General features: G+C 32.0%; 3 protein-coding genes across 3 annotated transcripts; 2 read left to right on the forward strand and 1 right to left on the reverse strand.

Annotated features, from left to right (window-relative positions):
* Nucleotides 1-3,543: 3,543 nt before the first annotated feature.
* Nucleotides 3,544-5,117, forward strand: LOC11437910 (upstream activation factor subunit UAF30). Its single transcript, XM_003610582.3, has 2 exons — nucleotides 3,544-3,941; nucleotides 4,760-5,117. Exons 1-2 carry the CDS (start codon nucleotides 3,630-3,632, stop codon nucleotides 4,877-4,879), a joined length of 432 nt encoding a protein of 143 aa, XP_003610630.1. The 5' UTR covers nucleotides 3,544-3,629; the 3' UTR covers nucleotides 4,880-5,117.
* A 2,797-nt stretch (nucleotides 5,118-7,914) lies between these two features.
* Nucleotides 7,915-8,642, reverse strand: LOC11439590 (uncharacterized). Its single transcript, XM_003610580.3, has 2 exons — nucleotides 8,497-8,642; nucleotides 7,915-8,354 (listed from the first exon to the last, which is right to left on the reverse strand). The coding sequence occupies exons 1-2, from the start codon at nucleotides 8,526-8,528 to the stop codon at nucleotides 8,087-8,089; spliced, it is 300 nt and encodes a 99-aa protein (XP_003610628.1). The 5' UTR covers nucleotides 8,529-8,642; the 3' UTR covers nucleotides 7,915-8,086.
* A 2,702-nt stretch (nucleotides 8,643-11,344) lies between these two features.
* On the forward strand, nucleotides 11,345-13,570 carry LOC11440125 (leucine-rich repeat protein 2). Its single transcript, XM_039834123.1, has 7 exons — nucleotides 11,345-11,459; nucleotides 11,491-11,735; nucleotides 11,826-11,897; nucleotides 11,981-12,124; nucleotides 12,216-12,287; nucleotides 12,412-12,483; nucleotides 13,191-13,570. The coding sequence occupies exons 1-7, from the start codon at nucleotides 11,364-11,366 to the stop codon at nucleotides 13,255-13,257; spliced, it is 768 nt and encodes a 255-aa protein (XP_039690057.1). The 5' UTR covers nucleotides 11,345-11,363; the 3' UTR covers nucleotides 13,258-13,570.
* The last annotated feature ends 128 nt before the right edge of the window (nucleotides 13,571-13,698 follow it).

The following is a 13,698-nucleotide window of genomic DNA, read 5'->3' on the forward strand; positions in this document are numbered from 1 at the left end:
TCAACAGCTTTTAACCAACTTTTTGGGTAATGTATAGACGATAACTTATTGTTTTTTCTTTTGACGATATTATTGTTGTTGTTTTAACCAGTTTTTATTTTCAAGTATGCCTCTTTTTTTGCCACTAGATTAAAGAAGCAAAGTCCAACAATACACATTAAAGAAGGGAAAAAAAAGAGTTCAAACACAGCACTAATGCTAATTCCACACATCAAGCGGCCCAAATTTCTTACCTTGATATTGTTCATGCATGCTTCTTTTTGTTTAAATGGTAGTTAAAGTCAGGTGCTACTTCCCTTTCTTATATATATAAACTTTTTTCTCAAAATTACACTTGTGTAGTTGTGTTTTCTCATGGCCTTACCCTTAGCCACAAATCGGAATCTAGACTGCGACTTTGAATTAAAACGTTCTTAATGCTTAAGTTTCTATTCTTTCATTCCACACTTTGATCATTGCTGCTTCAAATTAATCCAATCCAAGTATCGATGGGAAAATATATGAGAGCACTTTCTGTATGTTTTCTCTTATGCTCTTTGGTCATGATATATCTTGCACGATATTAATTTTTTTTTTCTTCGGAAAGACACGATGTTAATGTTGGTTGGATTTGTAGTAGATGTTTGAATGTTTTCATGCTATAATCTTACCCTTTTTCTGATATGTGTCTTATCTTATGCATGTTGTTGGATTAGATGGCAAGGGTAAGATTATAAATTGTTTGAGGTTGGAAAGTGACTATGGCATGATCTTTAGAGTATTGAGGAGTAAAATAGAGTAGAAGAATAATGGTCTAAGTTAAGACGTTTTAGACACATTTAATATTTTAAGACGTGGGTTTGAACCCATAACTTTTCATTTTTTTTTATTTTTTTTTTGTACAAAAGAGGGCTCTCAGAGCTCAAAGGAAAGAAAACTAAGAAATTAAACGGACGTTCCTAGGCATGCAAGCTCCGGAAATATCATCAAACAAAAGACTCTGAAGCTCACTAGGAGGAGTCTCCAGAATATGAAAATCTAGAAAATCCATTGAAATGCTGAAATTAGCAAGCCAATCTGCACTTCTGTTGCCTTCCCGCCAAGTATGGGTAATTTTGACAGTCCAACTCAAACTCAAAAGTTGTCGAACATGTGAGTCCAACTTTTCATATTTTAGTACTTTAGTATATGTGAATTTTGGCATTATGCTCTTTGAAATAGGAAAAAGAAAATATATACAATTTTCTTTTGAACCGAAAAAAATAAAATCGGTTCAAAAGAAAATTGTATAACATGTGAGTAACGGAACATTTTGGTTTACATATTTTTTTTAGAGATTTTCTTTTTCCACCTTTCGAGTTTTTAGTATGTCCTTCAAAATTGCTCAAAATACCGTTCAGTTTTTGATAATCCAATATTTTTTTATTTTTTTTTGTAAAATTTTGGATTATATAATCCGAATTATGTAAAAACTCAGAATTCAAATTATAAATGAAAGTCTCTATTGACCATCATATCTTCCCCATAAAATTTGCACACAATGACCATGATATCATAACCCACTATTAAATAAAACTAAGAATGAAAAACGAAGAAGGAATGAACAGAGGATTTACAATGAAAATGCAGAAGAATGCAAAACTATTTACAACCACAAAACCATCATAAACTAAAACTACAGTCAAAGAAAACATTTAAAATGACCAAAAATGAATTAAAAAAACCATCTAACCATTGCTTGTAATGTAACAATCTATATTCTAGACTGGTTTAAATTATATAATCTAAACGTCTGGCCATATTATTTTGGACATTATATTCTGAAACCTTCACATATTGTATTAAAACTTGTTTGTAGCAAAAAAAAAAAAAAACTTTTATTTTTTATTTTTAGAATTTGGTCGGATTCAGGTTATGTAATCCAAACGGTCCCCATAATGCAAAAAAATGAAAAAGAAATGTCATTAATTAAATCAAATTCTACAACAACAACAACAAAATATATTAAATATAACAATTTCAATGACATAACTTTAACATCATAAATCAACAATGTAAAACAACATAATTAACACACACAAGATCATGAATTAACCAAACTAAATTCTTCAAATGGTGTATCCATACAAGCCCATATTTCTTGTAGGTCATGGACCAAATCAAACTTTCCTTAATATCACAAAAAGATCTGATGAAGGAAACGTCTAACTTAATCAGTCCCTTCGAATTGTATTGATCAACTATAAAGAACATGATTCTCACGACATTGTTTTGGAGCTTTATTTGAGTGAACCATATGCTTCCAATGTAGACCACAAAAAAATCTTGTAGCATGCTACTTTGAATTATATAATCTAAAACATGTTAAAACCTCCAAAGCACAAGTTTTTAAATAGTCTTGAAACAGTTTAGATTATATAATCTGAACTAGCCCAAAATATGGATGATGACTTGGTGAGTAAGTCTGGCTGGTTCCATGTGTTTTTTAATGGATTTGTATTGTTGACTACATGTTTTAAGCCTCCTTTGATTGTCGTTACAATCTATGTTTATATTTTACCTATAAATACTCGCTCATTCTTCACAATTTCTCATTCCAACTCACATTCTCTTATCTTATTTCCTACTTTTCTTTTGAGTCATTTATGATGTCAATGTTTAGAATCCAAAAGAATATAAAATTGTCAATTTAGAGGGTACATGAGAAGTGAATAAGGGGAGAAAGGAAATTATCTTTTCTTATTTTTCCTATGAAATTGGTATGCATAAGGCCCGTTTATTTTGCTAAAAAAAACATATCCTTTAATTATGTTGTTTTAAATTAAATATTTCTATGTTACCTCTCTTATAATTTACAAGATTTTTTATGTTACCACCAAAATTTGTTTTACATAAAACAGCATCACATTAAATCCCTCAAGAATAGAAATGCGTTGAACCGGCCGTGTCAAGATGCTGTTCTTATTTATATATTTTTGAAGGAAGGATGCAGCTGTTATTACGAGGTTTTTGTTGGCTTTGTTGATCTTTTGTGTCTATTTAGAAGAAGAAATGACAGATAATGGATGCATCAATATTTTTTTGGTTACAATAATGATGCATCAATATGAGATATGTTATTTGGAAGATTTATGAAAAAATAAAAAATATACAAAAGCATTTAGATATTTGACATAATGACTAAGAGAGTAAAAAAATAGCGAGAATATGAGAGAGTTGTTAGAAAATGATCTTATAAATGTCAATCTTTCCCATCAATATTGGTATATTAATGAGTAGTGATTTAAAAACTAAACCAATCATCGAATTGACAAGGTCACAAATACAAATGAGAGAATCGGCAGAAATGAGTTGATATATCTAGTTGAGGGAGGAAAATTGAAGGTGCAGTTTTGTGTTTTAAAAAAAACGTTATAAAGTAGCAAAAAGAGGGTGGAAAAAGAAAAAGGGTTGGAAAATATCTAAAAGTGAAGTGAAGTTTGAAAATTGAAAGGGCAAAGGGTAGATTGGTAATTGAAAAGAGAAGGAGATAACATAACACATTATTTATTTCAGTAAAGTTTGCAAAACAGAGAAAGAGGGATACCAACAAAGATTATCTATTCAAACAAACCCTCGCTGTGAGTGAAAGAAAGAAAGAAAGAAAGAAGATGGCGGTTTCAATGGCTACCGGACTATTATTATCATCATCTACTTTAACTCTTAGGACTCCAAGGTTTGCGTTTCACACTTCTTCTTCTTCTTCTTCTTCTTCTTCTTCTTCTACTTTGCGGATGGCTCCACTCCGAATAGTTACTTCCGCCACCGTCTCTCAGCCTCCACCCACCGGTGGCAAAATTCGCGGTATCATGAAACCCAAAAAAATCTCCCCTGAGATGCAAGACCTCGTCGGCCAACCCGAGATTTCCCGAACCCAAGCCCTCAAGAGTATTTGGGCCCACATTAAGGAACACAATCTTCAGGTCTCTCCTTTTTTTTTCTTTTTTTTTTTTTTGAAATTATTAAACTGCATAGAATAGATTCATTCAGAATGGTAAGTTGTTAGTTATTATATTAATTAAGACTTGCTCATTGTTCATGTTCTCTTTATTTTTTTACTCAACAACCAATTTGGTCTGGTCTCTCACAATCAATTATAAGAGAGGGATTAATTAATTAATTAATTAATTTGTCCTCAATATGAATTAATATATTAGCCACTTATTTGGGAATCGATTACTGTGGGGGACTAAATTCAATTGGGTTCATTCTTTTATTTTTAACAAACTACATGGCTGCGATATGTAGTGAGTAAATGGGAATCCAATTTGTACATAACTTTTTTACTGTGATATCCAACTCTGTATTATTTTTAACCTTGTTTGCACTTGTTCTACATACAATAGATGATTAACCTGTCTGGCCATCAAGTACTAACTCTGCTATTCCGCTTTTCAATTGCAACATTTTCTGAATTTCTTGTATATGCAATTCTGTTTTATAATGGTTGATGCAGTTGGATTCTATTGTCAATTTTGGAGCCATCTAATCTAAGTGTTTATTATTATTATTATTATTATTATTATTATTATTATCTAGCTTTCTACAACTACTCTTGTACAGTGTTTGATTATTTACGGGTCATCGATAATTTAAATGTTACTTTTTAACTTGGTGCCTTATTATTTTGACATAATTATCCATTAATCCCGTGCTATCATCCTGCTCCTGCATTCACAAATACATTCTGTAACTTTTGTAATCTTTGATTTGTTTTAACTGAAATTTTCTTTGAATACAGAACCCTGAGAAAAAGAGGCTTATTCGCTGTGACGAGAAGCTGAAGAAGGTATTTGCAGGGAGAGATGAAGTTGATATGCTTGAGATTGCTGGCTTGATTAGCCCTCACTTCCTTAATTGAAGGCAAGGTTTAGTTTTTATATCAAGGCCACATTTTGGTGTATGGAACTGTTATATTTGGAAGTATGTGTCCTGCAACTGCAACATAGTAGTAGCCTTAGTTTTTTGTTTTTGTTAGTACTTTGGGTACAGAACAAGATTCTGTTGAAGATTTCGTTTTGAATCATGTAATTTCTTCAACATGCGATAGTGTGTACTCCTTTTAATTATTAGTAGGTTTTTATTGGGCATGTTAAGTATGTTGCTGCCATATGTTCTGCTTATGATTATTTATTATTGTGCGCATGATGGTTGGTTCAACCAACCACTCAAGGGAAGGACAGTTACACGATTATTATATAATTACGAGTAACTCCGTGCAATGGGCTGTGAAACATTCTTGCCCCAAGGGCACTAGTTAACATTTCCCTTTAATAATTATTAATTGAGAGAAATGCTACGGACAAACTCTCAAACACACTCCTTTAAACACACCCTCCCTCATTGGTCCACATCACTATTTCTTTTAAACATTCTACCTGGTAACGGGCTCCTCTGGTGATGAGTGCCACGGAGCCGTCGGAAGCAAATTATGAATATTGTTGGTGAAAATGGTGAAAAGACTAAAAATGAAGAAATGGAATGGATAGACAGGGACGCCACACTTTCTAATCCAAGAAAGTGATAAGTCTATGGATGCGAGGATCGCCACAAGAAATATGATTTCTTGATAAGATCAAGGATGGTTCAATCCAGAACCACAAGAGACAAAGCTCTCAATACACATATGTGTAAAATTCTATAAAATTCAACCCCCTTTTTCATATCATTTTCGTGCTCTATTTATATGAGCTTATTACATGATGATTTTGACTCTAAAACTCTTAGAAAATGAAAGGAAATGCAACCACTAATTACAATAATGTTTTGGTGGCTGATTAATGCAAATAAAATGTTACAAAATGACTCTCTAAGTTGGTGGCTAATCAATGCATGAGGAGGTTACATATTCATTTGCACATTGATTTGTGAAGGCTAATTATTTCTAGACGTTACAATTCCACAAACACCTTTAATTCTTCAGCTTACACACTTTAACCACGTTTTCAACTTACAACTCATTTTACACCATTAAATATTTCGAATTTGATCTTGAGTCAAACAGATGAAATGTAGAGAATTTCGTAAGCTTTCCAACGAGTTAAAGATCACCTCAAACGGACATCCAGAGCTCCAGATATAGCCAAAACAAGACAGACATATCATGACCTACGAAAATAAAACTTTGAACCCAAAATTAATTTGGTTCTTTTATTCCACAATGACTTTATTATTCTTGTCAAGAGAGATAATTTTAGGATCACATCATCTGGTTTAGTGAAAACAACAGCCATGGTTTAAAGGATTTTTCATAGCACCGAGATCTAGAAAATGCTTATCCTCACAGCACGATTTCTCTTTACCCATAGACCCATTTGTGATTCTATAAAAGATAGATTTGAAAAAGAAAGACACTATTCAATTTATGGTTATGTCATAGAATCGGTGGTTAAATGTTTTGCCTAGTTAAATAAAATAGGTTATGTGCTATTCTCGTGAATTCCTGAATTTGACAAGCATCACGAGTAATTGAAGATTTAAATTATTTTGAACCCTTACTGATGTTCTTTTTGAGCTATTCTCGTGAATTGAATGAAATTGATCAAAAATTGATATTCAAGAGGTGTTAATGGTTAGGTGGGAATTCGGAACGAAGAAGCTCATTGACGGTGGGTTGGGAAGGAAGAAGTTTATTAGAACAGTTTGTTTTAGGTTAAACTTCACTTTTCGCCCTCTAAGTTTCAAAATATTGCAATTTTGGCCCCCTATTAAAAAAATGGCAAAAGTGACCCCTATGTTTAGGGAAATATGCTCTTTTGACCTCCTAACATAAGGGAAATATGCTTTTTGACCCCTTATCTTTACAAAAAGTTGCGATTATGGCCCCTTTTTTGGGACACGTGGCGTCTTCTCAGCAATTTTCGGATGAAGGGGGCCAAAATTGCCATTTTTTTTAATAGGGGACTAAAATCGCAACATTTTAAAACATAGGTGGCGAAAAGTGCACTTTAGCCTTTGTTTTATTTACAGGCTAAGCCAGTATCCAGTTAAGTGATTTTAAAAAAGGGGTGATGTGGACCAATGGTTGAGGGTGTGTTCAAAGGAGTGTGTTTGAGAGTTTGTCCATAGCATTTCTCATTAATTGATTAAACCAGCATTTACAAGCAAATAGGTTAGAAATTCCTGAACGTGAAAATATTGCTAGCAACGTCCAATTCGGATGAACTTTTCAACTAAGGCTAGAAATTTCTACGTGTTTTACCCAAATTTAAAGACAAATGTTAAAGAGCATCTACAATGGTAGTACATTAATAGGGACTCTTTGAATGGACAATGATGAACCATGTGTTGGGTCTTGAAGGGGGCTTAAATCACCGAAAAGACATTACATTGGGGGGTTAAGAGTAACGATTTACTTGACACTCCTATATTGCGCTGTATTGTTGTTTGAAACTTTTGTTGATAGAACTTGAACAATGTTTGAAGAGGCAATTTTCATAAGTTTCTAAGAATGACTTGTAAAAATTGGAATCGTCCCTAGTTTTGATCCTCTCGACCGGATAGAAAGGGAGTTTTATGTACTTTTAATCCAATATTTTCCGTTGAATTCTATCAATTATATGCCACTAAAGTCATTGTTTTAGACCTCAATTCAACTCCAAATAAATAAATATGCTGTTCAACGCACTAATTTTTTATGGTTTCCTAGTCTCCTTCCTCACCATTTTTAAACTTAACAAAAAGTTATACTTGTAAGGCCCCTCCCATGATCTCTTACCATTTATTTTATGGCATCACCATTTTTTAATACCTAAAAAAATTGCACACATATGATCTCTTCTTTGATTTAATTTGTTCAATTGGATACCTCAGTTAGCTTTTGCCTTTAGGTCTCATCTTGGTAGCTAAGTACATTTTTCTTGCCATCATCATTATTATTATTATTATATATTAGATGATGGTGGTGGTGGATGCCGGAGCTCTGAAAGCTCCACAGATAATATAGTAAACATAGTGTATTTATTTTCTGGTGGTGATGGAGGTATACGTATGATATTACATTAGTTCATTTTGAATGCCATCCACTCCGACCACAATAGCTAGCAATAACATGAATTAGAAAACATGATTAGTTTCTGAAGTAACAGGTCTCGGAGAAGGTGGCAGCACCATCAGGAACATCTTCCATTACCCATTCATGGCCAACAGGGAAGTAAATTCCAGTCCTTGGGTGTGGAACCCAGCAACTTGAATATGATGATGTTGAATCCACTACTGCCTTCTTCCCTAAACTACCACTCTTTGTCTTTTGATCAACCAGCAGCTGCTTCGACCCAACTTCTCTTCCTAAGTATCTGCAGATCCCAGTAGTATTCTCCGCTCCCTTAGCTGTTCTCCTGCACCCGGTATTATAGTAGTAAGTAAGTTTCATTCACTCAGAATTGTGTTACACCAATATTGATTAATTTCATCATTAATTCATTAAAGGAAGGAGTAAGTTACTACGGTATTATATAAATTAAAGATACTATATATTACCGGAGATGTATGAACATGTTTGATCTTCCCATGAATCAGTACGTACGTACGTACGTATCGGAAGCTGCTAATTGATATGAAATATTATTGTCTAGACAAATATATATTGAAATTAACCTGCCAATTCACAGGGTGAAGTGATGCTTATTTATAATGCAATGGACTACTATACAGATCTCGCAAGTACGGGTCCAATAAAGAAGAATAAATTCTTTTGCACATGAGAATGCAACAGCATAAATATACCGATATGTTCTTTTGAAGAAAATCAATCTGCGCTTTCATTATAAACCCTTGCTTTTCCCACTCCTTTCTCCAACTAATTCAATATGGATTAAACGAATGTCTATTTTCTTACCAAAATCATAAATGAATATTAACGTCTATTTAAATTGTACATCAATTTTGTTGTGTGTATTATAGGCGAATATAATAATATATAACATCGATCATCATACTGTCATGTCTTGCTACTTTTCATACTGAATTTCAGTCATGGATGTATCTATTCTTCCCCGAGTAAAATGCGTGTACGAATAAGCACCATGCATGGATCGATCAATAATTAAACACCATGGATCCAGTCTCAAAGTAATGTTATCTTTTTCTTCTTTTGCCTCAAACAAAGTAAAACGTCAACTATCATGTAACTTAATCTACTTTTTTTTTTGTTACAATAACTTAATCTACTTTTCTTATATATATATATATATATATATATAAAGAAAAACTACATCTTTGAGCACTTTTAGGTTGAATTTTTGTTTTCAAAAATACCCTCAATTTTCAATACAAATAACACATATAACAAATAGTTCAAAATAAATTTAAATATTAAAATAAATGTAACAAACACAATATCATATATATATATATATTTTTTTTTTTTTTGTTATTTTTCCTTTATCATTTAAAAGTGTAACAAATTAGATGAATATATTTATACTTGCTTTTTCATCATTTCAATTATACCCTTAAACAACTTTTTCTATAATAAAATTAGGGAAATGTTAACTAGTGCCTTAAGGGCACTCTTTAAGGACTTGAAATAGTAAATTTTTATGGAAAATTGTGCATTCAATACATCGGAAATTGAAGTGTTAAACTTTTTTAAGAAATAATTTCTTAATTGAGAAACCTTAAAGAGTGCCCTTAAGACACTCGTTAACAAGACCCTTAAAATTATTATTGGTGTCATTATTTTTTTGTTAAATTGTATTATTGTCGGTGTCGTTGAAATAGATAATCATGGTTACCTTAAAAAAAAGATAATCATTGTTAGCTTGATTTTTTATAACTTGAAAGCAACACACATTTTGTATTTTTTTTAATTTTAATCAAAATCAAAATTTCATAAAAAAAACACCGTTCATAATTTTCAAACGTTAGCGCAATAAAAAAGCGGAAAAACGTGCACGTTAGTGCCCGTCTTTTCACTAGTATACATAATACTTGTACTCCCTCCATTCCTTTTTAAGTGTCGTTTTAGAAAATTTCCATAAAAATAGCAAAGTGTATTTTTACACATTTTCTTCCTATTATACCCTCAATTTAATCCACTAACATATCTCTATTTTTTGGCACACTTTATCTTTCCAAAAAATTTAATATGTTATATTTTTCTCGTAACAATTTTTTTTAAGATCGTAACAAACATTTGTTACTTAGTATCTTTTTCTCCAACAAATTATTCCTTTTATTTTTTGCACACTCTCTCTCATAACAAAGATAATTTTCTAAATATTGTTGAGCACATCTCTTTAATTAATTTAAGTCAATATAAAATTATATTGATGAAACTTATTCTTCTTCATCGTCATCTTATTTTTTTCTTGTATATTGTCAAACGAATTTTCAACTACTTCTCCCTTTTCACCTTCCATGAGCAGTTCCAATGAGTCTTCCACTCTTTCTTCCTTTTGAACATTCATGAAGTTTTTATTTGTTTTTCTCTCAAATTGTTCTTTTACTTTGCACTTGAAATTTTTAACAATTATTCATCTTATTTATAAAATTTTAACTCTTCATAAAATCATTATTATATGTAACAAAATTTTGTTTAAATAAGATAACAAGAAACAAATTTTGTTTAAAAAAATAAATAAACTTTGTTTAAAAAAAATAAACTTTAGTTTTCCAAATATATAGCATTAATTAGTTTTATTAAAAAAGATAGGAGTAACCAAACAAAGAAAAAGTTATGAGTAATTGACAAAGGGTATAATTGACAAATCATATCCTTAAAATACTAAAATGACAGTTAAATAGGAACAAAAAATTCATCCTAAAACGACACTTAAAAAGGAACGGAGAGAGTATTTGACTACTAAAATGATCTTTATTGAAAGGATTAGATGTAGCATTTAGTTAAGTGCCCCTCATTTGTTGAAATGAAATTTATTTACACTTCTTTTTATACTTTTATCTTGTCTACGGCTTTTAACAAGAGTAGTAATATGCCTTTATTAAAGGTTTTATAAATTCTCACTTTTTGATAGAAAGAGTATGAAGATTTTAAGAATATAGTTGAAAAACAAATTGCAATTTTAGATTTCTAAAACACCTATTTTATTTAATTTTGTAAATTAAGATATTGATGTGCACAAGACTTGACATTTAAATGGTTCTCTCAACACATGTGTTTTTACAATGACGAACAAGGGCGAACTTGTTCAAGGCTTGGTATGACTATTGCAAGTATACTAGCCCAATCCAAACTTATTTTATTAATATTCAAACCCAAATTTTATATTACATATCTTCAATTTAGAAAGATGTAATACAATGATCATGTGTGATTTTAGTTGTTGAAATATATCATGACCATCATCACAAGAGAGAGACCCAATGTGAAGTAAAGCATATATATGGTGGTGGGGCCAGTAGAAGAGAAGCAACGCGTGAGTCTAGTCAATGTTTATGTCTGTCGTATTTTGACTTCCTTTCTTCTACCTTGTCTTTCTCTCTCTCTCTCTCTCTCTCTCTCTCTCTTTACTCTCTTTCTTAACTCAGAAAGAAAGAATGAATATGTGTAGTTTGATTTATCTGTCTGTGTTACTTGTCCTCATCCTTCCTCTCCCATCATCTCTTTCAACAAACTCTGAAGGTAACGCACTTCATGCTTTCAGAACCAGACTTTCTGATCCCAACAACGTCCTTCAAAGCTGGGACCCTACTCTTGTTAACTCATGTACTTGGTTCCATGTTACCTGCGACTCCAACAATCATGTTATTCGCTTGTAAGTTACTAACCAGAATATAGATCCATTTCATTTCTTCATAGGGTTGGTTATTTATGCTTCTATTCTAATAATTTCATTTCATTTCAGAGACTTGGGCAATTCTAACATCTCTGGTACTTTGGGACCTGAATTGGCCCAACTAACCCACCTCCAATACCTGTACGTTTCTTAAATCATGTGTTGTGTTTTGTTGTCCCTCCTCCCTCCCTCAATTATTATATTTATTTATTTTGCATTTGCAGGGAACTCTATAACAATAACATATATGGCAACATTCCCAACGAACTTGGTAACTTAAAGAACCTTATTAGTATGGATTTGTATAATAACAAATTTCAAGGTGTTATCCCTAACTCCTTTGCCAACTTGAACTCACTTAAATTCCTGTAAGTCCAAATATATATATATATATATATCTTCTCTTTATCTTAGTTTCTTCCATACATCAATTTAATCATTTTTGCATTTATCATGTAGACGCTTAAACAACAACAAGCTTACAGGACCCATTCCAAGACAACTCACTCACCTTCAAAATCTTAAATTCTTGTAAGTTTCTTTCTATGCCTTTTTCCCCTGCTCATCCAGTTATTATTATGTAATGGAGAGAGAATATTGTTTAAGTTCAATTTCATTTCAGATTTAATTTGAAACCATGATTGTGATCGTGCAGTGATGTTTCCAATAATGACCTCTGTGGAACAATACCAGTAGATGGCAACTTTGGATCTTTCCCAGCACAAAGGTAATACAATACACTAACTGTTTGCAGGCACTATGTGTTCAAATATCATGATAAATGATGTTCAAAATAATCGTTAATAAGTTGTGTCACATTATATTTGTTAACGGTCAATTTAACTACCTTAACCCTATATTTGAATTGTGTTAACCGCCTAATTTATCGGCAAAATTTTATGTCAAATGAGCTGATTGATAAATCTACTAGTTTAACCGCATATTAATTTAGCAACTCTTAATCTACTAGATTTACTATTCAGAACTTACAATACAATTCATCATATTATACAACTAGCATGTGAAATTGTGGTAGAATAAAACCAAGATCCATACCATCGTACACCACACCACGGTTCTGAAAATCATCTGTTGGATTAATTCCAACATGAATCCTGCTGAAAATAGGAAGCATCTTCACTTAATATACAACTACATCACTTTCAGTAACTGTTACCTTATCAAGCATCCTAGCATGTCTCATTTATACGAGTCATCTGGAAATTTTGTCCACTACTTTAGTGACTAGCTTATTATCATTATTGAACTAAGATAAAATGACCATATTTAGCATGCATGAGATAATAATTTATTTGAATTAAAGATGAGATACACTAAATACTTTTGCAAAGTATCTGACTTCTTAGAGTAGTCGCCCAAACTTGTATTCATAATATTTGAAGCTGAAGTATATGTTTACTACTTTTGTTTCAGTTTTGAAAATAACGGACTCAACGGCCCAGAACTGAAAGGACTGGTTCCTTATGATTTTGGATGCTAAGAAAGGCAGAAGAATTCGACAACTGGCCATCGCTATGAAGAGGCTTCTTTACTTGGGCAGTTAGCAGTATCGGAGATGTATGATTGCTGCAAAATGAATCTAAGTAGGACACACATGTACGTCCAAATATATGTAATAGTAAATAAGATGATATTAGCATCTGTCTCTGGTTGCAGACTGCATAGCAAGACTAGGATCATGTTAATTGTTAAGTAAACGTGCCTCGTGGTAACTATTTTCCTTTTGTTTTTATATAATCACATAAAGCAAAAGGCTTTAATATTTTGTTTTTGATTCTTGAATATTTTTCAGACAACCGTTTTCATGCTGATGTTCTGATATGTTTCACAACTGTAGAAACACATTTGTCTAGAAATTAAAATGCTTTAGAAAACGATTGAAAGTGGGACTTCTATGATGCTTCAAACTCAAAAGGGTCAA

The sequence above is a fragment of the Medicago truncatula genome, chromosome 5 (genome assembly GCF_003473485.1).
Source record: "Medicago truncatula cultivar Jemalong A17 chromosome 5, MtrunA17r5.0-ANR, whole genome shotgun sequence".
Classification (NCBI taxonomy): Eukaryota; Viridiplantae; Streptophyta; class Magnoliopsida; order Fabales; family Fabaceae; genus Medicago; species Medicago truncatula.

What these genes read in the sequence shown, in the direction of transcription:
- LOC11437910 (XM_003610582.3), top strand. Translation starts at nt 3,630, where the DNA reads ATGGCGGTTTCAATGGCTACCGGACTATTATTATCATCATCTACTTTA. An exon ending in TTAAGGAACACAATCTTCAG is followed by an intron (nt 3,942 to 4,759) that starts GTCTCTCCTTTT and finishes CTTTGAATACAG; the next exon opens with AACCCTGAGAAAAAGAGGCT.
- LOC11439590 (XM_003610580.3), bottom strand. Translation starts at nt 8,528, where the DNA reads ATGGGAAGATCAAACATGTTCATACATCTCCG. An exon ending in AACATGTTCATACATCTCCG is followed by an intron (nt 8,355 to 8,496) that starts GTAATATATAGT and finishes TACCGGGTGCAG; the next exon opens with GAGAACAGCTAAGGGAGCGG.
- LOC11440125 (XM_039834123.1), top strand. Translation starts at nt 11,364, where the DNA reads ATGGTGGTGGGGCCAGTAGAAGAGAAGCAACGCGTGAGTCTAGTCAAT. An exon ending in TTGAACTCACTTAAATTCCT is followed by an intron (nt 12,125 to 12,215) that starts GTAAGTCCAAAT and finishes TTTATCATGTAG; the next exon opens with ACGCTTAAACAACAACAAGC. An exon ending in GGATCTTTCCCAGCACAAAG is followed by an intron (nt 12,484 to 13,190) that starts GTAATACAATAC and finishes CTTTTGTTTCAG; the next exon opens with TTTTGAAAATAACGGACTCA.